General features: G+C 40.3%; 1 protein-coding gene across 1 annotated transcript in view; it reads left to right on the top strand.

The window, feature by feature from the left end:
* Positions 1-27,883, top strand: part of fes (FES proto-oncogene, tyrosine kinase) — a 155,518-nt gene that overhangs the window by 77,396 nt on the left and 50,239 nt on the right. Inside the window, exons 10-12 of the mRNA XM_039773045.1 lie at positions 8,001-8,084; positions 14,917-15,126; positions 19,987-20,109. Of these exons, the coding sequence (XP_039628979.1) occupies positions 8,001-8,084; positions 14,917-15,126; positions 19,987-20,109 (417 nt within the window). The remainder of the gene's footprint in view (positions 1-8,000; positions 8,085-14,916; positions 15,127-19,986; positions 20,110-27,883) is intronic.

Below are 27,883 nucleotides of genomic sequence, written 5' to 3'. Positions count from 1 at the left end.
TAGGCCCATTTTCATCTGTTATCTAGTATTATTTTATACTCTTAAATTCCATGTGACCAATTGTTCAATAAGTGCTAACATTACTTATGCAGACAGCAATATTTGTTTGGATATATTTTTTTATGATGGCAGTTGAAGTGGGGCTGTGGTGTGTGCTGCTTCCTCACAGCTCCACAAGAGTTAGGGGTTGAATTGACAACCTGCTCGCTATCTTCATGGCATTTACACGTTCTTTGTATGTCTGCTTGCATTTTTCATCAAGTAGTTGAGCTTTTCTACCACATCTCAATGACTTTTGTGCCGAGCGTTCTCTGCTTAGTTGCAGAGTTGACGTCACAACAAGCTCTGACTCCCTGCAATCCTAAACTGGGATTTAAGTGTAATGGGTGGATAATCGGCCCCATCACAGGGTAGGTTGCTTTCTCAGGACCATGCTGTGCCTTAAAGTTGGGATTTGAACTGACAGCTTTGGGATTTTTGGCCACTTGCCATCCCTGTGACAGGAGTTATGTTAGAACTAAAGTTTTAAAGCTAGCAAAGCATAAGCGTCAATGATGATGGAACTCAAACTCTCCTTCAAGCCCTTGAACTCTAGTGGGGGTCAAAGACCTCAACTGGGCCATTACATTACACGTGAAGTGATGATTTATTCCAAGGTCCCAGAAGGATGTAAGTGCCTGACGCCTTTTTTCTCATGTTGGTGTGACTGTTTCCCTTTTGCTGACTTTTCAACACTGCTTCTGCAGTTCATTGGTTTAAACGATATTGTGAAATGTCAATGCTTTTCATTGTTTAAATGCTGTTTGTAAACAGCGTCATTAGGGAGGATTACTGTATATCCATTTCTGTCTGCATATCACCCATTTGGATTTTAAGGAATGATTTGGTTTCTTCTACCAGACGTAAGCACTATATGGATTACTTAAATTACAAACATGAAATAACCAGATGGGTCCGAATTCATTCCAGTGATTACTGAACTGGGTTATCAGGGCTTTTAACCCATAGTTGGAAAAATGTAAGAACAAAGTCTAAATACTGTAGTGGAAAAAAGGAGTGTTGATTTCCACCCCATTTTAGCATTAAATGTAACAGTTCTACTACTCCTCTATTGAAATCGTTATTGCTGCTTAAACCTGCACTTTAGCAGAGAATGGGTAACCATGTAATAACCGTCACACAAGTGTCTTGTCAGCATCATTGCGAAGGCATTCCTAGATGAGTTAAATTTGATTGAATCCTGAACTTTTTTGACTTGACTGCTTTATTTAGAAGGTGAATCACATGGCAGTTATCTACTTATGAAGTCTTCCTGCCAACAGTGGTGCTTCGGTGCCAGTGTGCAGTGTCGCATTCCTCGTTTCCTGATTACATTTTTACATTGACGATAAATCAGTCAATGGCACCTGCTTCAAAAAATGTGGTCACCCTTAGTGCCCGCTGAGTGATGCACCTTGCCAATGCAAGATATGGCTGGCAAAGTTCCTTGACTAGTAAGGTGAAAAGGACAATTGATTTAGCACCTTAGCACCTGTGAGCCCATCGATTGCTAAAAGCTGGCTCCGAACTCCCCAGAACAATTCTGGAGAACAGAGGTGGCCTTAGGGCCTAGGGATGACCAAACCGACATGGAGCTGGTTACGTCAAACACTGCTACCGGTATGTGTGGACTATATAAACTTGTGTGTGAATTTAATTAATAAAAAAAATGTTAACATATTCAGCTAAATTTTTGCAAGATAACACACTGACTTTATCAAAATATAACGATATAATCTATTAGAAAAGTGCGCCACAATCTCTTCCACTCATGGCTTTGACGGCGATACGGCTAAACCAATAATAAAACATTGCTGCTCGTTCCACTACCAAACACTTCCCGCACTGTTTCAAATAGGCCTACTGTAGCAAACTGAACCAAAGACTTGACTAAGAAATGATGGTGAGCTCTCTGGACACGAATGAGTCATAAGCGACAAGCCATCAGTCGTTCCCAACTTAAAACAGCAACTAATGGGCTATACCTATTTTAGGAAGGGATTATACTGGCAAACCTTTTTGGGCGATGAAGGTGGACGATGGAATGTTTTCAAAGATGTACGTACATATACAGAATTTGACTTTGAAGAGGGATTTTAAAAGGGTTCCTCTTCGAAGCATCTCAAATATACAGCGTAATAAACACAAGAAACAGTTCAAGGTTTGGGGTTTTTAGCCCCGTATAATGCAACAAAAATATTTGGTCAGTCGTTCTTACAGAAGATGGACATTTTATTGGGGCGGACCGGATATTGAAGTGAGGTATGCTGGGATAGGTATGATGGATTCTGGGATTTGTGACGTCATCTTGGGTCATCGGAGGGAATACGTAGACCCAGAAGTGTGCTCTTCTCATAACAGTCCGGGTGTTTTACGGCTTTGTCGCCTCGGTCCTTCTAAGGAAAGAAAGAAAGACACGTTAGTACACTGTCATTGTCCTCCCCCTGGGACTTTTCCAAAGCAAACCGGGTCGATTAGCCGTTCCTAAAGCGCTTGTGCGTGACAATAGATATATATATACTGGAGAATATAACTTGACAACTCCGCTCGAACAGGACATGAGGGGTCCCCTTAGGCTGGGGCGATCGCCTCACTTGCCACCACCAAACATCACTCTTGCTTTAGCGTTTTACTAGCCAGCTACACACTTACAGACTAAGGTGTGTCTGTAGTAGACGGTTTGTGAGGATAAATGATACAAAAAGAATTCAGTGAAATGCTTTCCCATCCACTCTAGTGGGCTTGTAATCCTAATTACTTAGCTAGTCGGTTGATACTGAGATGAGTTTTAGTTGACTCTAGAAAAAGAGTGGGAGGCCTGAGGGGTCTAACCACACTGAATTCATTATAACAACCTTAAGATCAAAAGACAAAGCCTCCTTTACGACCAGCTTGCTGCTGAGAATACTTGTGAGACCACACAAACAAACACTGCCTGCTTTGAAAAATCAAGATTCTCCTAAAATGGCCTTGAACAAATGACTTCTAATTGCTTTAATTCTTGCTTAACATTATTTGCAAGCTGAGATGGCATGATAAACAAAAGCGAGTGAAAATGGGAAGGTTTGAAACAGGTTGAAAGACTGAATGGCAACATAACTGGAAAAAGACAACACAGAATTTCAATTAATATCAGTCAGCAATTCTAAGATGGCGCTGGGTGCGCTCTGGGCTTGCTTCCATCTGGATATGAGCCAGTTGACAAAGATAAGCCAGAGCTGTTCAGTGCTACTTTGCTGAAGAGGAAATGTCAGGGTGGTCTACGTCCTGAATGCAGTGCTTGGCCCTTAAAGCCTAATTTAAGTAGATCACATGAGTCACTAACACTTTTGCAGGCACAAATCTATGGCCACATTTTCTCCTTCTATATAACTAGTAATTCTTTGCAGAGAAAAATATGACAAATGCTGCAGTTAATAAAATCTCAAGGATTTAATGAAGGGTGTAATGATCAGGGTCGACGTAGCATAATGCATGATCAGGATGACAGAAGTGTCACAAGCAAAGCGTCATTTACTTTTAGCATATCAATGCTGCATCATTAAAGCATAAAACCGCCAACTGCTTCATACAGTTGTGTCAAGATGCAAATGTTGCATGCTGATGCTTTTTTAGAAGCAGGACATAAAAGAAGCACAGGATGTTCCACTTCCACTCAGCTAGTACTGTTTAGATCATTTTTTTGTCTTTCTCGATAATAAGCCACACTGTAATTTGCTAATCTTGCTGATTTAAGGGTCTTTAATCAGCTATAAATGTGATTTTCACTTGTTCTAAACATTTTGGTGCATCTATCCGCTTCCTGAGAAGACAGCAATATTTTCTACAATTTGAGGGGAAAATTCACACAGAGAAGAGTCCAACCAGCAGAACATATACAGTAGTCATCTCACAATTGATATTTTGGCAAGCTTGCTCTCTGCTAAGTCAAAGCACCATAAGTCGGCACTGGAACCTTCAGTGTGAACGGCAGGGAACCAGTGGGTGTAAACATACAAATGAGCGGGGCGACTGACTAACCAGGGCCTCTCACTTGCTCAGTACCCCTGTATAGCAAATTCTGATCTTTAAAAAAGAAACGCAATTGAATGTATTTTGTTACATATTGCTCGTTATACTTTCAAGGGTAAATCTCAAAACAAAATCCGCTAAGCCATCTGTGCATAGCTGAGGAGATGGGTCTGACAGGCAAAGGTCCCAGCTGTTAACCGTATTAGGAGATTTTTCAGTCTTTGGCAAATAAAATTCCATCAGGGTATAAAGAGCTCAACACCTACTCACAAGTTCCTCCTTCCAGATGTCACCATGGCTTTGCATTTCATTAATCCACGTGCCATCTGTGGATGTAGCTACCGGGTAATGTCAAGCTTTCTAACAATAACTAAACGTCAATGCTTTGCTGCTTTTTCAGTTTCCAGCTCATCTAACCATTCTGTGAAGCAGAATAGCTTTTAAACACCGGCTGCTCCTCTAAGCTATGACCTCACGCGTAATGGGAACTCAACACACACAGCCACTGTGGACTGAATGTAGCAAGGTAAGGTAGCCACACAACACTGGCATACGGAAATGCCATCCAGTACCCATCAAGCCAATTACTTCTCTTTGCAAGAAATTCAGGCGACCCCCTAGAAATTTACATCCTACATCCTAGAAAGAGAACTGGGAATCCTCCAAGTCCTACCTCACCCCTTCGTCTGCGAGAAAGCGATTGGCTGAGAAATTCACGGTCTGGTCTGTTTTCGGCAGAGTTTGGCCTTTGATCAGGGTTCTCAGTTTTATTTTTTTATCTTCCATCTGAAGGACTTGTCTTGGGTTCATTGTTGATTTTTATTTGGACTGCTGTAGTTGATCGTGGCCAGTAATACAAGAGCTGGTTTCTGGTTTGCTTAATACTGTTTGATTAAAAGACGCATGGATTAATGCAACATTGAATTGGCTTATGTGGGTGCAGGAAATGAATGAATGAATGATTGGACGGCTATTTTGTTGGTAAGAAGAGTGGAAGTGATGAAGTGCAGACTTTGGCCTGCCATTGAGTATTGCGACCTTTTGCATTGCAAAAATGTATGTACTGTATTTAGTATTGGCCTCAGCTTTCTAATGGGAAATTAATGCATATCAAGTAAAGTTCACATTTAAATAATATATACATATAAAAATCACGCTTATATTAAGTTAAAAAGTTTACTAAAAAGTAAAAAATAAGTCTCTCCTACATCACTCGTAAAAAAAACAAAAGGTGGGCGCTTTTGCTAAGATTTTAAGAAGTGCTGTTTGAATGTTGATTGTTGAAAAGCGCCCACCTTTTGTTTTTTTTACGAGTGATGTAGGAGAGACTTATTTTTTACTTTTTAGTAAACTTTTTAACTTAATATAAGCGTGATTTTTTAAAAAGGATTTTTTTATATATATATATTATTATATATTATATATAATAATATATATCATAATATATATATATATATATATATATATATATATATATATATATATAATGTGTATATATATATATATAGTATATTATTTTGAACTTTTTAGTCTTGGTTTTGTTTTAGTATAATTTTGTAATCAATATTTTAACACATCCTTTGACGTTTATATGCACACATCTTCATACAAGATGCAAAAAGGATACTTCTATCCGTTTCTAGTGCCATCTATTGGTGAAATCTTGAACTATTCTTCAAATGAAAATTTCATTTCTTAATTAACATGGAATAATTGATCATTTAGTGAAACTGATTATAGATTCATGCATTGCCATTGGAAGTGAGTAAGTGTACAAAATTTCGAGTCATTTGGACAATAGGAAGTGTGTTAAATATCGATTACAAGATTTATACCAGACAACAAACAGGTGAAGTTAATATAAGCGTGGTAATAATAATAAAATGACCTATTTTGATATAAATGCATTATTAGCTTGTATGAATGATCACACATGCTGCTAACAATAAATCACATTTGAAAATATGAGTTTCAAATACTTAATTTTACACTTTTTTGGTGACTTCCATTTGTCTGATCTATTTTTGATGACCTATTTATCCTATTCCCTAATCTGTGCTCTACTGTACATTTTTTTTAAATTCTGTTTAATGTTAAATAATAAAAAAGGTGAAAAACTGTTAGAAGTGGGATTAAGTCACAAAAATCTCAAAAATATGGTTTAGTTTAACTAAATGGCGTAGCTGTTCAAAATGTTTTCACTTCTCCCCATTTTCATGTTACTTCATTAATGTGTTGCCTGCACAGCTCTATATATATATATATATATATATATATATATATATATATATATATATATATATATATATATATATATGTATATATATATATGTGTATATATATATATGTATATATATATATATATATGTATATATATATATATGTATATATATGTATATATATATATATATGTATATATATATGTATATATATATATATATATATATATATATATATATATATATATATATATATATATATATATATGTATATATATATATATATGTATATATATATATATATATATATATATATATATATATATATATATATATATATATATGTTACAGCCAAAACCCAAAGTTCTGCCAGTTCCCTAAGTGGCCGGCCATTTTGCATTTTGGCTGTGAGGTGTGGCCAAAGTCTGAATTACTAGAAATGACGAGCGTATATGCTACTTTGGCCGGCCATTTCACGAAGTGGCGAGAAATCCCTGGCCAAAATTCGATGTGCTGATGTAAGATTGTCCTCTCAAGGTTCAAAAATGCTTATAAATTGCAGATGCAGATGCAGATTCAGAAGTGAGTTTTCATTCTGCCCGAGAAACTGCTCACACTGGAATCCATAGGCACAGAAGAAAACTCACTACGAACCGTCGCGTCTCCCCAATCACTGACCGGCGGCCAAGGCTACACTCGATGCAATTGCACTACTAAGTGCGCAACAAATCACTGTTCATGCCTTTTCTCTTCCGACTTTGGACGATCGCCCCATGCCATTTCGCAAACTGGCTGGAGAAATCCTGAAATCAAGGAAAAAAATCGAACATTGGCCGGTCAATTTACAGTGACATTGGCCATTTCCTGATTTGGTACTTTGGCCGATTTCGGGTTTTGGCCGTAACGTATATAATAAAAATACATCACCAAATAATGCAGGCATAACTAATGTATTAATGTTTCCATGCAGTCTAAATGGTGAGACTGTCACAGAGAAAATAATAATAATAGAGGATGTTGGCAGATTTAGTTTAACATAAGGAACTTAATCCTGAAACAACGCGAGGAGCTTCATTCACGAGTCATCATGAGACACACATGAAATGTTCCACATTTCAGTGAAATGTTTTTCTTGCACCTACTTAAAATTTTGCAGATTATAAGGCATGTGCTGAAAAAATAATTCTCAATAGCAGCAGTATGCTGCAGGATGCCAAGGAAGTGTTGGCAAGTGAAAGAGGTCGTTTGTTGCACTTCTTTGGCCCAGAGATTCAGCCCTGTGCTCTTAAGTTCCAGGCTGTACTTCATATTTTTTGAGTCTATGCACATTGCAGTCCCCTGTGCTGTAATTTGTTTTATTCATCAAAGTGGCGACTCATTGAAGCAACACCTTTGAGCACGCCATGTTCATGTGCAGCAAAAGAAGTGACGAGTGCTGCAAATTTTGAAGTTTGCCACTTGAGAGTAATGAATGAATAACGTTTTTCTGTAAATGGTAATTCAATGTAAATTATTTATTTACAAATATTATTTAACTTTATAAAGTTTATTTTAGTTAAGGTAGAAGAACAGAAAGAAACAAGAAGGTCATGCTGCGCGCCAAGCTCTGCTGTGTGCTGCTTTTTTTAGTACAGACGCTTAGCCAATGTCAACTTTCACAACAACAGACTGAAAATGTACTCTGAAGCACATTAGAGGCCAGGATCTAACATGACTGTTCTATTCTTCCAGGAACGTGACAGAGACAGCAGCAAAGGCCTGAGTCTGGAGACCCTCAAGAGTCACATCACTGGGATCTTCAAACCCAAATACTCGGTAAAAGAAGCCTGTCCACATTCACTTGAAGGGTGTGATGAGAAATATGCCCTTGACTTGATAAGTGAAGAGGGCTGAGCTGGTTGGCCTTAGTAGGTGGCTAGTTTTAAAAAAAAAAAAAATGCAAACTGCCCAGAAAACTCATCGAAAGGATCAGAGGCATTTAACACCTCTGGCCAGCTCACTTCACACATGCTCTCCTTCTCTTCGCTTAAGTGTCCCCACAGAACTGCAGCTTGTCGTTTCTTCAGTTGGTGTCCCTCAGAGCTACCAGTTTTGAGAATTGTTCTCTTTTATTCCTAATTGTTGCTTGCAAGATTATTTTAGGTCAACAGGCTGCCCTACTTTCGTTGTGCTTTTCTCATCGAGCGTTGCACTGTGTAATGTTGACTACACCATTGATTTCTAAAGTGTGAAAGTTACTTTTTTGTTAACTTTCTTTCACACTTTGTTGCTTCCCCTAACCGCCTCTTCCTACACCCCAAAGAGCAAATGAAAAAACGATGTATTTAATTTCTCAGAAATTCTAGTCATTGATGATAGATTGCTGCTTCGTCTAAGTTTGTGTGGCCTGGCTGCTGCACATCCACCCGATGTTCTTCTGCTTTGTTGTCCTGTCTAGGCTGTCGTGCCATCAAATGTTCAAAGTCACCTGAGAATCATCTACATGCCAAACGAGGGGCACATTATTTTTAGACATTATATTACCTAATATATGGTGTGGTAATGTACACAGCAGACATGACACTAAATGTCCAAAGCACACACGTTTATTGCCTTCTCTTCTCTTTACATGACACAATGCTTTATTCAGCTCAGCACAGTCCTTTCTTTTTTCTCTCTCTTCTGTTTCTCTTCTATCGCCTCTACTCCCCTCCTCACAAGCTCCTTCTCCTTCCTCCCGACTCGGCTCCCGCAGTAGTGTCTGCTGGTCCCTTATTTAGGTCACCCGGAAGTGCTCCAGATGCCCACTTCCGGCAGCACTGTGCTGCAACCCCCGGATCCCAATAGGGCTGTAATGAACTCCAATTCCCATGAAGCCCTGCGGGAGTCTGAGGTATCGCTGCCATCCAGGGGGTTTGCTGTCTAGCATTCCGGGGGAGGTGATGCTCTGTCCACACTTGCTCCCCTGGTCCTTCCAACGCAGAGGACCCCGGCCATCCATGACAACAGATTAACACTTATGCATGATTATATATTGATCTGTTCAAATTTGGAGTGTAATTGTTTTTATATGCTACTTGTAATTGATATCTTCTTGATGTACTCAATTTTATACCACAATACAAAATTATATAAGCTTCTGGTAGGTAGTGGTGGTTAAGAGTATAGGTGTTGCTTCACTAGAATCAAAATGGGAGGCAGAACTGGTGACCTCTGATCCAAGACAAGCCCAGATAAATGGTGTCAGTTTAAACTTAACGAGTCCTTCACGAGCTATTCCATTGGAATTATGAGAGAATAATTTGGAGGCAACACTAGTTATGTATTTTGGTTTGCAGTGCAAATTAAAATATAAAAGCATTTGTTTTAGAAATGTCATGAAGAGAACTACTGAAATGGTTAAGTGAATAAAAGACAAGAATGAACTAGTAGGAGTCCAAATGTACAAGAAGATGATTAAGAGACGAGCAGATGTCCTGTAAACAACACGACTGGGCAGTTGTCACATACACAGAGACTTCAAGAGTAATAGCTGAACCTAAAAGGTAAAAGAAGGACAATTGACTTGTAGTTCAAGATGTTATACACATGTGACCTGGTAAATTGTCGCTTCATAGTCACCTATTCATCTCAGCTTTAATAAAAAAGAGAAAAAGAAAACAAAACACTAGTTTTGATTTTCACAAACACTTATGAAGAACACTGAACACACATGTGTATGTACACTCATGTGCATATGCACTGTGGAGTACAGCCCAGACACAGACAGGTAGACATGTTCTTTCTCCACACACAGCTATTATGTACAGTCGTAAGTGCACAAACCCAGTGCCGCAGCACCAATCGCCCCTTCAAGTTCTGGCCGCACAACAATGCCTTGCTCAGTCCTCAGACCGCCTCCACTCTTCTCCTCCGAGCTCCGTCCACTTCCACCCGACTCTTGCTCTCGAATGCAGGGAGGCGGCCCCTTTTATCACACCCCGGATGGGCTCCAGCTGCTTCCCGGCATTCCTCCGCGGACATGCCCCAGTGTGGCGGAAGTGCCAGCTGCGCACCCGGAAGCCCTCCGGGTGTCCCCTGTCTTCTTCCCCCCAGCACTTCCGCCACACCAGGGTTCTTCAGACACCGGGGTGCCGCCTGGCGGTGGCCACGGGCCCCTACAGGGTTGGGCTTCCAAGCTCTCTACCCGAGGCCACCAACAAAACCAGGGCGGTCACCCCCTCGTGGTCGGGAGGAGGCACCAGCCCTCCTCTGGTCCTCTCGGGCGTCCCGGCTGGGCTCTACCCCCAGCCGCCTGTGACAGCACAAACAAACATAGAAACAAATATTTTTGTATGTACATATTGCATGATTTTCATTTAATGGTGTTTTATAAATACGGTATACGTAAATATTGTGGCAGTAGGGGGCGCTAGTGCTCCCTTGAACCCTCAGGTACAACTCCAGACACCAGGTAAAAGTCCAAGACCTTTTATTTTGGTTCACAGTGCACCAAGCACCTTCCACACTACTCATATATTAAACCACAAGCTACAATAAACCAAATACTCAATCTCCTCGCCCAGACACTTTGCTCCTCTCCCACCCAACACAGCTCATTGTCTGGAACTCGGGGCACGATCCTGCTGTCGGGAGAGCTCCTCCTGGCGGCCTGGGGGTGCGGACCGGCATGGGAAGCTGGCAGTCCTCCACAATATACATGCAAATATGTGATTTTGGTGTGTCTGTCTATGTATACATTTTAGAATTAGAACATCTGAAAGATTTAGACAAGAACAGGCCATTCAGCCCAACCAAGCTCACCAGTCTTATCCACTTAATTCTTCCAAAATATCATCAAGTCCCTAAAGTTCTACTGTCTGCCACACTACTCGGTAGCGTATTCCATGTGTCTCTGGTTCTCTGGGTGAAGAAAAACTTCCTAATGACTGTAAGACAGCGGTTCTCAACCTGTGGGGCGAAGTAACAAAAAAGGGGGCGCGAAGATGAGAAAAAAAGAAAACAAGAATCGGAAATATGAAAAATACATTTATTGAAACCAAAACAAATGAACTTAAAGCACATTCTGATACTAGAAAAATAAATATAGAGTTAGATAAATGTCGATAAAAGTTAAGTAGGTATAATAAAACTTGTAGCGGTGTATCAGCAGCAAAAAATATAGGAATACATTTTATTAGGGTTTCAAAAAAATGTTAGGGGGGGGCGATTAAAACTGTTATGAAAACTCGGATCGCAAATACTTAAAGGTTGAGAAATGCTGTTGTAAGAATTTAATCTTGTCCCCTCTTAAAATCTCTTTTTTCTTCAAGTGAAAAGGCTCAGCTATTCTAATCTTTTCTCTAATCTCAGATCTCTAATTCTCTGTGGCCCTGGAATGAGCCTAGTATTTTGCTCTGGACTTTTTCTAGCACTTCTCTGTCTTTTTAAACAATTTTATTTAACTTGACTCGACTCTGTCTGTTTGTCTGGGTCAATTCTTGCAACTGATTTTAAACCCACTTTCAGCGAAGCGAATTTCGATGACGATACAATAATCTGACAAAACACCAACGCAATTACATAACAATTTTCACCAACAATTAATGGTTATGCGATTCCAATAAACGCAGACACAACAATGACGGGGAGAGAATATAGTGGGATATAGGAGCTTACAAGTGAGAGGCACATCGGATTGCCCCCACTTGTCTCTTCCAGTGAGTGGAGTGGATAAACATGCGTGCCGACTTCACTTGCTTACTCTTGCGAAGGAGTAGCCTTGATGATGACGGTGAGGAAGTATTGGCGTAAGCTTGACGTTCTGTCGTCGATATATTTTTTCCGCAGCGACCAAGAGCTAATCCCATAAGAGCCTGAACAGAAAAATAGAGACCAAAATATAACTTTTTTTTAGTATTCAGTTAATTCTGCAAAGAAGATAGATTATTTAATACTTTTAAAGAAGCTTCCCGTTCATAAAAAATGATTAAAGAAAAATGATTTGCAAAATACTCAAAAACTAAAAAGTAAAAAATAAAATACATAAACTTTTTTTAAGTAAAACAATATTATTTACTTTAGTTATAAAAATGCAAGCAAAAAATATGTTTTTCTTTAACCACAATTTTCGTGGTTATATTTGACATAATAAAATTGTGGGGCGCACATCAATTAATTCATTTAATCGATTAATAAAATAGCTACTTTCATCATAAAATATTAGAAAAAAACAACATGCTAAACAAGCTTCAAAAATTGTTTGAGTCAGTTTATTTATGTGCGCCCCACATATGTGCGTCACGTATAATCACGCAAATTGTATAAATAAAACCACAAAAACAGCAAATCCAGAAGAGTGTGTTATAAAGCTCGAGCAGAACCTCCTGTGACTTGTACTCCGCACATTGTGTTATATAACCTGACATTCTCTTAGCTTTCTTAATGGCTTCTCAAACACTGTATGGAAGTTGATAGTGTCGAGTCCACTATGACTCCTAAATCTTGCTCATAAACGGTCAGTCAGTCAGCCATTGTCCAACACAGGGTCACGGGAGTCTGCCGGAGCCAATCCCAGCCAACACAGGGCGCAAGGCAGAACACAAACCTCGGGCAGGGCGCCAGCCCACCGCTGGGCGCGCACACACACACACACCACAAATTAGGGACAATTTAGAATCGCCTAACCTGCATGTCTTTGGACTGTGGGAGGAAACCCATGCAGACACGGGGAGAACATGCAAACTCCACACGGCGAGGACCCGGGAAGTGAACCCGGGTCTCCTAACTGCGAGGCAGCAGCGCTACCCACTGCACCACCATGCCGCCCTTCTCATAAATAGAACTTTCAATTTTCAGGCCTTCTATTGTGTATTCAGATCTAACATCTATTTACTTCCTGCGTGTAATACTTCACATTTACCTTCATTAACTTCATCTACCTCAAATCTGCCCAAGATTATCTGCCAGTCCTGCTAGGTTGGTATCATCTGCAAAACCAACCAGCTTGTTATTTATATTCTTACCCAAATCATTTAAATGTATTAAAAATAGCATTGGCCCTTGCACTGACTCCTGAGGAACACCACTCTTAACATCATCAATTTCAGATAATGTTCCTTGCAGCACAACCCTCTGCTTCATGTGTTTGAGCCAATTCTGCACCCATCTGCACGCAACACCCTTGATGCCCAACCTCTCATGTAGCAACTTATTAAATGCTTTCTGAAAGTCAAGAGACGTAATATCATATGCTCCATTTTGATCGTATCCTTTTGTTGCTTCCTCATAGAATTCCAGCATGTTAGTAAAACATGGCCTCCCTCTTCTGAACCCATGCTGACTGTTCAGTAAAACTCCTTTTTGTTCCATGTGTTGCTCAATCTTATCCTTAATAATTTCTTTATTTTGGCCTTTTACTGGGGCAGCTTGCTTCTGTGTTCAAGTTACTTTTATATTTAACATTGTCCTTTTTGACATTTTACCTCCAGGTGTTAAAACTGAGGGTTGCACAAGACATAAAATATTCAATGCCTATCTTTGTGCTAACTGTTGACCAATCTTTTTGTTGTTATTAAATAATTTATGAATTCAATCTGTAGTAGTCAGCACTGGCAAAGACAATGTGCAGAATGATCATAACCAACCAACCATCCATCCATCCATTATCCAACCCGCTATACCTTAACTAAAGGGTCATGGGAGCCAATCCCAGCCAACACAGGGCCCAAGGCAGGAAACAAACCCCGGGCAGGGCACCAGCCCACCGCAGGGCACACACACACGCACACCAAGCACACGCTAGGGACAATTTAGAATCGCCAATGCACCTACCTGCATGTCTTTGGACTGTGGGAGGAAAACCACGTGGATACGGGGAGAACTTGCACACTCCATGCAGGGAGGACCCGGGAAGTGAACCCAGGTCTCCTAACTGCGAGGCAGCAGTGCTACCCACTGTGCCACCCCATAACCAACCATGTCATATTTATTAAAATTCATCCAATATGATAACACACCACAACAGAACTGCAAATGACGGACACTCAAGAAAATAAATCCGCAATCAGACAATGAACACTCAGCTCCTTTCACAGCATGACTATAAAAGTCATTGTTTAATAAATTAAAGTGCATTTCTTGTGATTGCATCATCATTATTGGGTATCCTCTAAACCCTATACTAAGAATTTTTGCTGACATTTATGAGTCTGATTTGTTTGGACTTCCCGTTAATTTGTATTTCAGCTTAGAAATATGGGTCTTAGCTAATGCTCATTGCTTACTGGAATTCTATGAAATAAAATGCAATTTCAGCCACTCATCAGTTTTGTACATTTCAGCTACCCTCAGAGTTAATGAAGTTAACTTGCTTAATTAGAAATATTGAAAGGATGCAGCAAAATAATTAAAACTCCTTACACAATGGCCACAGTACCAGAGAGTCCTGCCTGTATGAACCACAAAGGGCATTTAGTGACAAGTTCAGAGTTGTGGCCAGGATGAGTCCTGTATCAGTTGTCATCATTTTGAAATATATTTTAACTAATGATCACAAACTCTTCTTCTTGTTACTTTATTTGTTTGGTGTGCTGCTTTGTTTTGCATATTTTTTTCTCTCTTCTTACTTCACCTAGTTAACTCAATTTCAGTTTCTCATGATCTTTGATGTTCTTGACAAATTCATTAGGTACCCCCTCCACTGCCACTTATTCCGGAGGTTCAGAAACCATTGAGTGAACAAACCTGGTACCATGGAGCCATTCCCCGATTGGAGGTGCAAGAGTTACTGACAAATGATGGTGACTTTCTGGTGCGCGAAAGTCAAGGCAAGCAGGAGTATGTGCTGTCTGTGTACTGGACAGGCCAGTGCCGCCATTTCATCATTCAGAGCGCTGATGTGAGTATACTGGGCTTGAATGTATGGGTGAGACCCGGTGTTATAATATACCGTCGATCATTGAAAACAAAGAGCATTGCAGAAAACCTTCTCATTTTAGCTCCAACCCATCTTTGAGTTAGTTAATCAAATATTCACCAGCATACATGGTATGAACTGGCTTCTTACATTACAGGATCACAGAGAGCCGGTGCATATCTTGATTGCAGGTTCCAAGGCCGGACCGGTGTCTCCTCCAGCACAGAAAAACTAACTAAGAAGACAGACGTTATTCATATAGACTAACTACTTTTACATTGGGCACTGTGTCCCAGAACATTATAATATGCATTCAGATAATGTGCATAATGTGCCTGGAATGAAAGCATGTCATGGGATTAAATTGAAGAAGAACCTCAAAGTAGCGTTGTTTTTGAACCCACTGGCCATAAGCTCTGACATTGATGCTACAACAACAACAGCAACATTTATTTATATAGCACATTTTCATACAAACAGTAGCTCAAAGTGCTTTACATAATAAAGAATAGAAAAATAAAAGACACAATAAGAAAAACAAAATAAATCAACATTAATTAACATCGAATAAGAGTAAGGTCCAATGGCCAGGGCTGGAGGCTGGAGAAAAAAATAAAATCTGTAGGGATTCCAGACCATGAGACCGCCCAGTCCCCTCTGGGCATTCTACCTAACATAAGTGAAACAGTCCTCTTTGGATTTAGGGTTCTCACAGAAGGACTTGATGATGATGGTCACGTAGACTTCTGCCTTTTAATCCATCCATCATTGTTGGAGCATCATGAAGCTTTGAGTAGGTGGAGGTGGCACAGGCCACCACCACAAAGAAACCGGAAAAAGAAACAGAAAAAGAGAGTAGGGGTCAGTATGGATTTTAAAGCCACCATGAATAGTTATTATAATGAATTGAACATACAGAGTATCAGGATGAAGTTAAAGTGAAGTTATAAAAAGGTCATGTTAAAGTAATGTGCTCTTCTCTGTGTGCTCTATGTTTTGTCACACTTCTCTGTCACCTTAGAAAGGACAAACTTGTTATTTGTTGCAAATCTCTTCTGGTGCCCTACTGATTGCAGCTGTTAGCTACCGGGTGAGATGACTTTTAATTTATAAATAATGGTGCACTTAACACAAGTTTCCAGGTAAAATATGTATTTCGGTTGTACAATTTAAACAGATTGTTATATTCCTAGGAAATGTTACATATACATAATAGAACTATTTTACATTACAGTGAGTAATTGACTGTAGTAAAAAATATTAAAAGGTAATAAATTGAAAGAAAATTATGTTTCATGTTGCGTTAGAGGTATTCATTGCGTTATACATTTTCATTCTGTTTGGCTTTGAAATTAACATGCAAATACTTTTTAAACTTACACTTTTACTGTAAAACTTCAGCAAAAGCAATTTTTTTAATTAACTTTTCGTCAATATCGCATTGAATTTTGATTCCGTGTTTGGACTTACATCATGACAATGCAACGTACAACTGCCCGTGAGTGAATATCGTTTCTTTCTCTCTAATAAATAAAGCGACGTTTTCAAATGTTTATCCCTGTGATTTGTTAATTATCATAGCAAAATCTATTTTAACGGTAAACTGTAAACGTTTTAATACGAATGACATATCAAGATCTCCTTTGGCATCTAATGTTATCCGCGGAAGATGTACTACATTACCTTTCTTGTCGCCTGTTAAAATTTTATATGTCATTGCCATGTAACTGATTGACAATTTTCACATTAATTCATTTGACTTCATCATTTCTTGGTGCTAGGATTGTCCGTGTACTCATTTCTTCTGTTGATAACCCTTCGGATGAAATTCTTCAATAAGATTTAGACATAATAAGTCTTCTTTTATTGGGACCTTAAAATGAGGAAAACGTAAAACCGTATAAGACCTGAGAGTGCAGGAACTGTGTCTGACAAAGGCATTCACATGAATGAGAGGTGAGAGGACCATGGTCGTGTTTGAAAATGGTTAAGAGGAGGGAGGGACTTGAGAAAATTTCTTCCCAAATGTCTCCTCTCAAGATTTTCTTTTATAATAGAGAGATAACACAGAAAAGAATGATGATCACAAGTATCCTTTAATTAAAACACTTAGAAGAGTGGCTAACTATGATTACATTTTCTGTACAAGATAGAAGACCACCAGATGTGCAGTTAAGGAGTAGATCTGGAGACGTTCTTCATTTGTGCAAAACAGATCACTCCTCCATGTAGCTCTCTCGTAATGGTCACTCAGCTTCAGTCTAACAATCACTGCAAATCTGCACAAACCCCTGCAGATCACCCGATGTTTAAGTTTTCTTTTGGTGTGTTCAAGCATTGACTGAATTTCTTGCCATATTAAGCCTTTGAAATTTTCCTATTGAGAAGATGTTTCCATGTTGAGTCTAACGCCCATTTTAAGGAACAATATGAATGTGCAAAATAGGAAATACTACTGGAGCTCCTCCATGCCTATGGCTATCTATCTATCTATCTATCTATCTATCTATCTATCTATCTATCTATCTATCTATCTATCTATCTATCTATCTATCTATCTATCTATCTATCTATCTATCTATCTATCTATCTATCTTCTCTAATGGATCAATCTAATGAATGATGAGGCCCAGTAAAATCCAGCAATCACAATGATATTTCCCACTTAATAGTACAAAAGGGAGATTTTAATGGTGGCCTATGGTAGCTATGCAATAGCACAGATGATTGTAAGTGGTTTGGGCCCTGCCTGTATCTTTTTATTGCCTTGATCCCATTTATATTTTGTGTACAAAAATATATGCAGAAGAATAAAGCTGCAAGTCCTAACTGACCGACTGACTGACAAGATATTTGTGCCTGAAGTATTTACGTAAAACGTAACAAAAAATGGCTTTACCCTTTGATTGATGTCAAGGGTCTGAGGCTCAGGAAATTCCACCTCACCAAAAATAAAATTTAGTTGTAATAAAAAAAAAAGACAAAAACCATAATGATGTTTAGTATTTTATAGCCAGGAAGTGTGATCGTAATGCCAGTCTAAGGCTGTTGCAGAACTGTGTGGATGATAGCCAGTCTCACTGCAAGCAGCGGCATCATGGGTCAAGTCCTTTATTGTGTAAATTCTTTATCATGATCTTGTATTTGTAGGTAAAACATAAATATATGCAGAAAAAATATTATCAACACTATGAAAGTCATATCAAGAATCAGCAATTGATTAATTGCGCCACCACCATCTACTCAAAGCACCGTGATGTTCCAACAATGATGGATGGATTAAAAGCCAGAAGTCTGTATGACCATCAACATCAAGTGACTCCGTGAGAACCCTAAATCCAAAGAGGACTGTTTCATTTATGTTAGGTAGAATGCCCAGAAGGGGACTGAGGGGTTTCGTGGCCTGGAGCCCCTGCAGATTTTATTTTTTTTCTCCAGCCGTCTGGAGTTTTTTTTTTCTGTTTTTTCTGTCCACCCTGGCCATCAGACCTTACTCCTTTTCTATGCTAACTAATGTTGTCTTATTTTAATTTCTTATTTTCTCTTTTATTTTTCTTTTCTTCATTATGTAAAGTACTTTGAGCTACATTTTTTTGTATGAAAATGTGCTATATAAATAAATGTTGTTGTTGTAATATAACAAAATCTCATTTTCCCCTTGGGATTAATAAAGTTTATCTAATCAAATCCAAAAGATCTCTTTCTTATCATAAAAAAAATTGTCCTATATTGTTCCAAAACATGCAAGAGATTCACACCATTGCTGACTTTGTCTATCCTGCATTGTTCTTTATTAGTTTATGTTTCTTAATTGCCCCTGCACAATTACTTAGCTTAAAATGATCACTCCAGGTTATAAGTACATCATTAATATTCTTATCCTTTAATGTATTGTATATGTTATCTGGGGCGGCACGGTGGCGCAGTGGTAGCGCTGTTGCCTTGCAGTTAGGAGACCCGGGTTTGCTTCCCGGGTCCTCCCTGCATGGAGTTTGCATGTTCTCCCCGTGTCTGCGTGGGTTTCCTCCGGGCACTCCGGTTTCCTCCCACAGTCCAAGCACATGCAGGTTAGGTGGATTGGCGATTCTAAATTGGCCCTAGTGTGTGCTTGGTGTGTGGGTGTGTTTGTGTGTGTCCTGCGGTGGGTTGGCACCCTGCCCAGGATTGGTTCCTGCCTTGTGCCCTGTGTTGGCTGGGATTGGCTCCAGCAGACCCCCGTGACCCTGTATTCGGATTCAGCGGGTTAGGAAATGGATGGATGGATATGTTATCTGTTCTATGGAAAAAGTGAAATGGCTTGTAGAATGCAAGCCTTTACTACAACTAATAAAAATATAAATTTAAATACTGACCCAAAGGCAGGTTTCATTAAGCGATTTGCTTGTATCAAAATGTAAGTAATGGATCCTGGTTTATAGTTCACACCATTAACCTCTAGACCACAAGCAATGTCTAAATCATGCTATAAACAAAGCCCTGAGTGTCGCCGCGTGCCAATGTCCTGTTAAGGAGGAGATCCTTTGAGCTGAGTGGCCTCAGGCTGTGTCTAAGCCTAGCTGGTTTGCAGCTCTTTCTTGTGAAAGTAGCCAGAAAATTAAGATCAGTTATCTCTCCAGTGATAAAATAAAAGTATTTATTAACCTGGAGTTGAAAATATAATTTTAACTTGTTAGGCAAAGTGATTCCTATTATGTAAAAGCAGAACATAGAGATAAAGAAATGATATACATTAGCACTTCTGACCATTGAAGTCATGTGCTTGGATGTTTTGGATTAAATTAAGTGTTTTTCGAAAATTAAATTTACTGCCTTTAAAATTATTTTCTGTAATTCTCTTTGCAGAATATGTACCGTCTCGATGGTGATTTGTTCCCAACGATTCCATTGCTCGTAGACCACCTTCTCACCTCTGGTCAGAGTGTCACTAAGAAGACAGAGATTGTTTTGAAAAAGCCAATTGTTAAGGTAATAAACAATTATTTCTGTTCTTTTTTTTGCTGGACGACCTAATCTTAAAAATGAACACCACAAGCTTAATCATCCCAGTTTTCTTTTTTCATATAATTGACGTTTCTTAAGGTGGAAAATGTTTATAATACCCCTAGAATTCTTGCCTCCTTAACTGATTCAGTTTTCCATCATGTTTGCTGAATTTGGCTCAAACAATTTGCAGGTCATTAGACAGGCTTTACATAAAGACCATATCTATGAGTTGCTATTAGTCATAAAAGTAAGTTGTAATGCATCATCCTTAGATAAGTAGAAGTTCTGGATTTCCTCAGAAGAAAAATTAGTCAGCATTTGCTTTAGGAATTTGCCATTATACAGAAGGATATATTATTTACAAAGAGAAAAAATTTCACGATATCATATCAAGAGCTGGCTGTCCACTAAAAGCAGTGTGGTTGTTGCCATTTAGCATGAAAAGTACACCAGCCAAAAGTCAGTCAGGTTAACTTCAAAGAATAACAAAGCCCTTCTTGTTGCAAACATGTTTAGAAGTCTCTTGTTTTGATTTTTTTCCTAAGAATGTAAATATAAGAGTTCATTTGGCTGTCAGACAAGGCACCTGGAACAAGGTGCGTATGAAGGACTAATCAAAGTAAAAGTACATTGGTGCAGTGGCACGGGTCAGGTTTAGTACAAGTAATAATGAGTAAGAAAATGTCTTATAAAGGATCATATTTTAGGGTTCTCTAGGACTTGGCCAGTTTGCTGCCTTTGAGGTGAGGTCAGGTTGGGCAGCATGCACTGTTACAGTGTGTTGCTGCACCCACCATATGACGAAACAGCTTGGTATCCTTGTTGGCAACCCCCAGACATACACACGGTCCAGTCCCAACCCTTGGAAATGACCATCTATCTGCCACAGCCAGGTGTTATGTAGGTGTCCCCTTGGCCTGGTCCTGTGACTCAGGTCCTCAGCAATGAGAATCCTGTGAAACGGATCACCCTCAGGTAATTGTGCCACATGGCCGTAATGCCATAACTGATGATCCCTCACAATGCAGGTAATGTGCCTCATTTGGGACTCCATGAGCAACCGCACTAACGGTACCCAAGGATACCCCAGAGAGACACAGTAACGAAGGAGCCCAGTCTTCATCTTGGTTCACTGGATAGCGTCCATATCTCACAAACATATAGCAAAACAGGAGGCACCAGAGCTCTAAAGACTTGGACCTTTGTCCTTTTGCAAAGATATCAGGAGCGCCACAAACCCCTTTCCAGTGACCTCATGACCCCCCATGCTCTCCCAATCCATCTACTGACTTTATAGGAAGAGTCAGCAGAGACATGAATGTCACTGCTGAGGTAAGTAAACCTCTCGACATGGTCAACACTCTCTCCACAAACAGACACACTGCTGATGGCTGTGCCCAAGAGGTCATTAAAGGTCTGGATCTTGGTTTTTATCATGGACACTTGCAAGTTCAGACACTCAGACTCCTCACTCAGTCTCTCGAGAGCCCCGATCAGAGCCTCCAATGACTCCATGATCACAGCATCATTGGCAAAGTCAAGATCCATGAATCTTTCTTCATCAACAGATGCCCCACAGCCGCTGGACCCCACGACCTTGCCCAACACCCAGTCCATGCAAGCATTGAACAGAGTAGGAGCAAGAACACACCCCTGACTTACACCAGAATCAATTGGGAAGAAAGTAGAGGTTCTGCCTTCATTCTGCACAACTCTCACAGTACCAGTGTACAGGCTGGCCATGATATCCAGTAACTTTAAGGGGGTCCTGCGAACCCTCAGGATGTCCCACAGGGCAGCTTCATCAACTGTGTGGAACACTTTACAAAAATCAACAAACACTGCAAGGAAACTCTGTTGATATTTGCATTTACGCTTGATGAGAGCCCTCAGTGCCAGGACATGGTCATTGGTAGACTGCTCAAGTGTAAATCCAGACTGCTCTGGTCACTGGTAGGTGAGCAAGTGATCATGGATCCTATTGAGGATGACCCTAGCAAGGACCTTACCCAGCACCAACAGCAGTGTTATCCCCCTGCAGTTGCCACAATCCAGGTGATCACCCTTTCCTTTCCAGATAAGGATGACAAGTCCCGTTTTCCCATCACTTGGAATGTCACCCATCTCCCAAATGGAAGCAAAGATTGCCTACAATTCCAGGAGGTCAGCCTTACCACCAGCCTGGAGAAGTTCACTTTGGATACCATAGATCCCTGCAGCCTTTCCAATATTCAGCTGGTTTGCCAACTGTGAAACCTCAGTGAAATTGGGTGGTTCACAGCAAATTGGAGGATCATCCTCAAGAAATGTGGACCCAGAGATGTCCAATGTCCTAGATGGACGATCAGCTTTAAACTGCTGGTCCAAATAACTAGCCCAGTGGGTCACCCAAAGGTCCGTTCCATCACCTGCCCTGACTGTAACTCTCTAAAGAACACATTCAAATATCCATAATTCTTTGATTCCTCTGTAAGTAGGACGTAGGTCACTAGACCATACAATCTGCTCACAGATACTTCTAAGAAATGCCTTCTTATCTGCTTCAGAGCCATCACAGGCATTCTTCTCAGCTTCTAGTACAGACCTGAGTTGTCGTCAAATCATGTGCTGTGACTCCTCTCGGTTATATTGAGGATTCCCTGCAAGATGAAACACCTCCTTCTGGGAACAATGGTAACACCAACACAACCCTCAGTAACCTTCAGGGTCTTGTCACAAAAGGTCTATCACATCACATTAGGATCAAAGCCAAGTCTGTAAGTTGTTCACACAAACTGAGTGCAAACTCATTAGAAACAGCCTGATCTTATAGTTTGGCCAGGTCCATCCTCATTCTCCTAGTAGATGGCAGCCTACTGGACCTAAGCGGGATCTTCAGAGTAGCAACAACAAGTCTGTGGTCAAAATTCACAAACTGGGCACTTCTGTACACCCTGCAGTTTTGTAAGAACATCCAGAGTCTGCCCACAAGGATGTGATTGATCACTTTCACTGTACCACCAGTATTGCAGTACCAAGTCCAACTATGTGGTTCAGGGCACTGGAACCGGGCTCCAACAATCTGGAACTCATGACCTTTTGCAAAGTCAAAGAACATGGAGCCACTTTCACCATAGTCACCAGACCCATGGGGACCAATGCAATCCTCATAGCCAGCCCTCTCAGTGCCAGTGGCCGCATTGAAATCACCCATGACCAGAGGAGTGTTCTATTGCTGGTACCCATCAACCACCAAACAAAGCTGTAAATAAAATGTCTCCCTCCCTGAGATATCACTCACTGCTGTCAGAGCATACACTGAGACAACAGACAAAGCACCGAGATAGTGCCTTAATCTGAGTTTCATAATACGCTTGTGGAAAGGAGTGACATTGGACACCATCAGAAGGAGCTGAGCCGCCACAGCAACAACTACTATATGAGTATGACAGTCATCAGAGCAACCAAACCAATAAAAAGTATACCCACCTAAAGAGCTCTGGCCAGCCCCAGGTCTGCACATCTCAGAAAGTGTGCAATTGAAATGTGGAGTTTACAAAGCTCCGTCTGACAGCAGAGGAAGATGATCATTATGCCGGAGAAACAAGATGTTGCACGCACCTACCTAGATTGTCTGCCCCAAATTAGGACCCGAGTGTTGCTGTACAGCAGGTGGTGTGTCGGCGCCACACCAGTTCCGATTCTCAACAGGCCTGACCCTACTGGCTCTTCCAGGGATGAGGCTCCCAACAGCTTTCCCCATCCCCTTCATAACACGAGCAGCCTTCCTATGGACGTCTGCAGCAGAGCTACTCTCACGGAGAGCAGAAAGGAGTCCCATCTGTCATTTTGTAGCTGTGTGAAGTTTTTTTTCAAGGTGGCTGGAGTGCCAATCCTGCCACCAAGATTTCCCTGAAAATTGGAGGACAATCGAGTCAACCCTTAATTCCACAATGCATCATACTGTAGAACAATTAAACTGAATGTGAGGTCATCTGTCAATAATCTCATGCTGAACCAAAAACAGATGTTACAGATGGACAGCAATCCAACATTCTTGTGCAAATCCACAACAGTCCAGTGAAATGGTATAAGTTCAGTCCTTGCATCTTACTGGAAGGCTGTGGGTTGGTGGGGAGATTTGAGATTAGCTCTACATTTACTAATGTCTTCAGATTTCAGCTACTGCAGAAGGCAGTTACGTGAATGGTCTGATTAACCCCAATTCTTGTTGTATGGATGACTAAAATGTTTTCTCCTCAATAGCAGTGTAGGAGTTAGGGCTGTTTCTGTGACACAAGTTTGATCTCTTGACATGTGTAGTGCAGTATCTATCTAATTATTTATCTAATTGTATGCATTCCTTCAATGCCACTTTTCACCACCTACAAATGGACATTTTTAGCAAGAAAGCTGGTAAAGTTATTGTTGGAGATAAACATGAAAACCAATTAAAGAACAAAAAGAAATTGCAGAAGGACACCCATGCACATTTGAGTGTAGTACCCAGTGACACAGGTAAGATGAAAGAGAATGTGTGGCGGTTGTAAGGGGCCCACAGTGATTGCCTGTGCTATGCCAACCAGATGGCATTGTGTTCCTGCTGTGAAGAAGTGCAATAACACCATACTTCTTGCTTGTTTTTCATCGGTGTGTACCTTCTTATTCAAACACTAGGCTGGGAGAAAAAGAACATAAAAACTTTTATTGTGAATGCCAACTACTGGCTATACTGTATTTTAGCATTATGCCCACCCAATATAAGCCACACAAAGGAGCACAAGAAGTTATTACAAATACTATATATAGACTCCATATGTACCCGTATTTCATAAATTAAACAAATAGACCACATTTCTTTTCTTTTTAAGAAAATTAGCTAAAGCCATAAATATGTTGGGCTTTTTGCCCTGAATAAATAACACACTAACACAATACTCTAGCATTTTATACTGCGCTCCAGAAAAAAAGCATCTAGTGCAACATCATTTGCAGCAAATGTTCATTTCCTTTTTTAGATTTATATTTTTTGATCTCTTAATTTCTCTGCACTGTCTTTGACATGTTTTGCCCCCTTTTTCATCAACACTGCATAATTTGCACCTCTTAATAGAATTTGTTTAACAATTGCGTTAAGCAGAAGCTTAATTAAACATAAAGTAGCTTATTTAATCTGCTCATTGGAGTGTGTAGACTGAATGCGGATTGTAGTTTATTGGACTGTGTCTCTCTCTCTAAGTTCTGGGCTTACTTGTGTGGAAGAAACAAATCCTCCACTCTTTTGGGTAGATAGGATAGAGTCCAGAGAGCCTTTCAGTTTTAACCCACTTTGAGATCTTACCACCTTGCAGTGGGCAAAATTGAATTTTAAGAATGTTATGGGTGGCCTTTATAGTTCAACCCATACGAACCCACAAGGGGTCCTTGTCAGGCAAAATGGCAGCATTACTCTTTGATGTCTTTGATTATAAAACATGTCCCACATCTGTAAGGAGAGAGTCTGTTTACAAGCCTACAGGGTGTGTCTTCAGAAGAATAGTTAAACAACTTCAGCAATAAAAGCTGATAGCATCAAAGCGTGCCTAAGCAAGTAGATCAAAGAGGAAAGTTGTGTAACAAAGAGAGCAGAGGGCCAGTCCTCATGATTTGCATAGACTTGCAACATATTTCTGCTCTGTCTGATTAAAATCATTTTGAATTTTTTTTTTTTTCCTTAAAATATTAATGTCTAGATTTGTCCGTGTGGCCTCTTTCAGCAAATCTCCCATAGAAAAGCTGATTTAGCTCTGTTATGAAATTTTGAGTGTCGATCACACATCTTGTTGATAAAAAAAAAAAAATCAGTTTGCACATTGGCCCTGCACAAATATCACAAATCATGCATTTTTTTATATTATTTGACACGAGACCTCATAGTTGTATCTGCTTTGATTGCTTTGTAGACTTCCGTTCAGCTTTTAACCCCGATGTCCCTGAACAGTTGTTAACTAAACGTCTACAGACTGAACTGAATCCTTTCATCTGTAAATGGATTGACAGTTTTCTGACAAACCAGAAACAGTACATTTGTGTGGGCTCCCACCTCTGACTGTCTCCATATTAGCACAGGTGCCCCTCAAGGCTGTGTACTTTCCCCCTTATTTTATTCCCTCTACACCGATGACTGCAGGTTCACTGATCCTTCCGTTAAAAAACATTAACTTTTCTGATGACACCACCATTATCGATCAATTCATCAATTAGTAATTAGATGATAACCTGGTCCTTCATCTCACCAAGACATTGGAAACAGTCATTGACTTTCACAAACAGCACTTACAACATCTCCCACTAGACTGTAATCAATACGGTGGAATCCTTCAAATTTTTGGGCACAACAATCACCGTAAGGCAAAGCTCTCAATTTACTAGTTGATCTACGCTCCTACCCTCACCTATGGTCATGAGCTGTGGGTAGTGACCGAAAGAACGAGATCGCGAATACAAGCGGCTGAAATGAGTTTCCTCCGCAGGGTGTCTGGGTTTTCCCTTAACGATAGGGTGAGAAGTTCAGTCATCCAGGAGGGGCTCAGAGTAGAGCCGCTGCTCCTCCACATCGAGAGGAGTCAGATGAGGTGGCTCGGGCATCTGATCAGGATGCCTCCTGGACGCCTTCCTGGTGAGGTGTTCCGGGCATGTCTAACCGGGAGGAGGCCCCGGGGAAGACCCAGGACACGCTGGAGGGACTATGTGTCCTGGCTGGCCTGGGAACGCCTCAGGAGCTGGAAGAAGTGGTCGAGGAGAGGGAAGTCTGGGCATCTCTGCTCAAGCTGCTGCCCCCGCGACCCGACCTCGGATAAGCGGAAGAGGATGAATGGATGGATGGATGGATGACAAGCACAAACATTCTAAGCTGGGACATTAAAACCTCTTCATTACTAAAAAGGCTCAGCAGTGGTTGTACTTTTTACACTGTGAAGATATAAGAAAGCGACAACACGCTCAAAACATTTTGGGGGTTTGCCTTCCCTATATAGTGAAGTGTCCAGTAGTCTTTCTCAGACTTGTGCATTCAAAGAAATTCAATCACAACAAGGACAACCGTATTGGTGAAATAGCCAGATTTATATAAGGGATGGACAGGAAATCATGTACAATGGACATGATTGGGAAAATCCAGGAAGTACCAGAGATGACGTGGAAACCTGGAGCCGGAAGTGATGTCATCCAGACGGGATAGGAGGGAGGTAGCGGTTGTCGTAAACACGGAAGGGAAATCGACTGTGGATCTTCAAAAAGGTTTATTTATTTGTCTGTTTTTCTGCTAAATAAAAGAGAGAGGTGTTAGTACTCTGTTCCAAAGCCGTTTTCTGTGTATTATCACGCTCCGTTGAGCCGGTCCGTTGCTCCCTACTTGTGCGTGTGTGACAACACCAGCTAAAGAAATTAAATATTTCCCAGCCAATCCTAGTTCAGTTTTACAAAGCTATAATTGAAAGAGTAATCACATTCTCCATTGTTGTCTGATTTGGTTCAGCAACAGCACACTCCTAAAATAAATTACAGCATGTTGTGAAATCTTCTGAGAAAATAATTGGCTGTGCTCTTCCATCTCTTTCAAACCAGTATACATCTTGTATCACTAACCATGTCAATGGGATCACCATGGACTCATCTCACCCAGCTTATTACTTATTCCAAAACTTCCTTCTGGTAAATGCTTCAGGTCAATTAAAACTAAAACTAACAGACACCTCAAGAGTTTCTTTCCCAAAACCACAGTCTTCTCAAAACATTT

The sequence above is a fragment of the Polypterus senegalus genome, chromosome 12 (genome assembly GCF_016835505.1).
Source record: "Polypterus senegalus isolate Bchr_013 chromosome 12, ASM1683550v1, whole genome shotgun sequence".
NCBI lineage: Eukaryota > Metazoa > Chordata > Cladistia > Polypteriformes > Polypteridae > Polypterus > Polypterus senegalus.
This window is presented reverse-complemented; position numbering and strand designations above follow the sequence as displayed.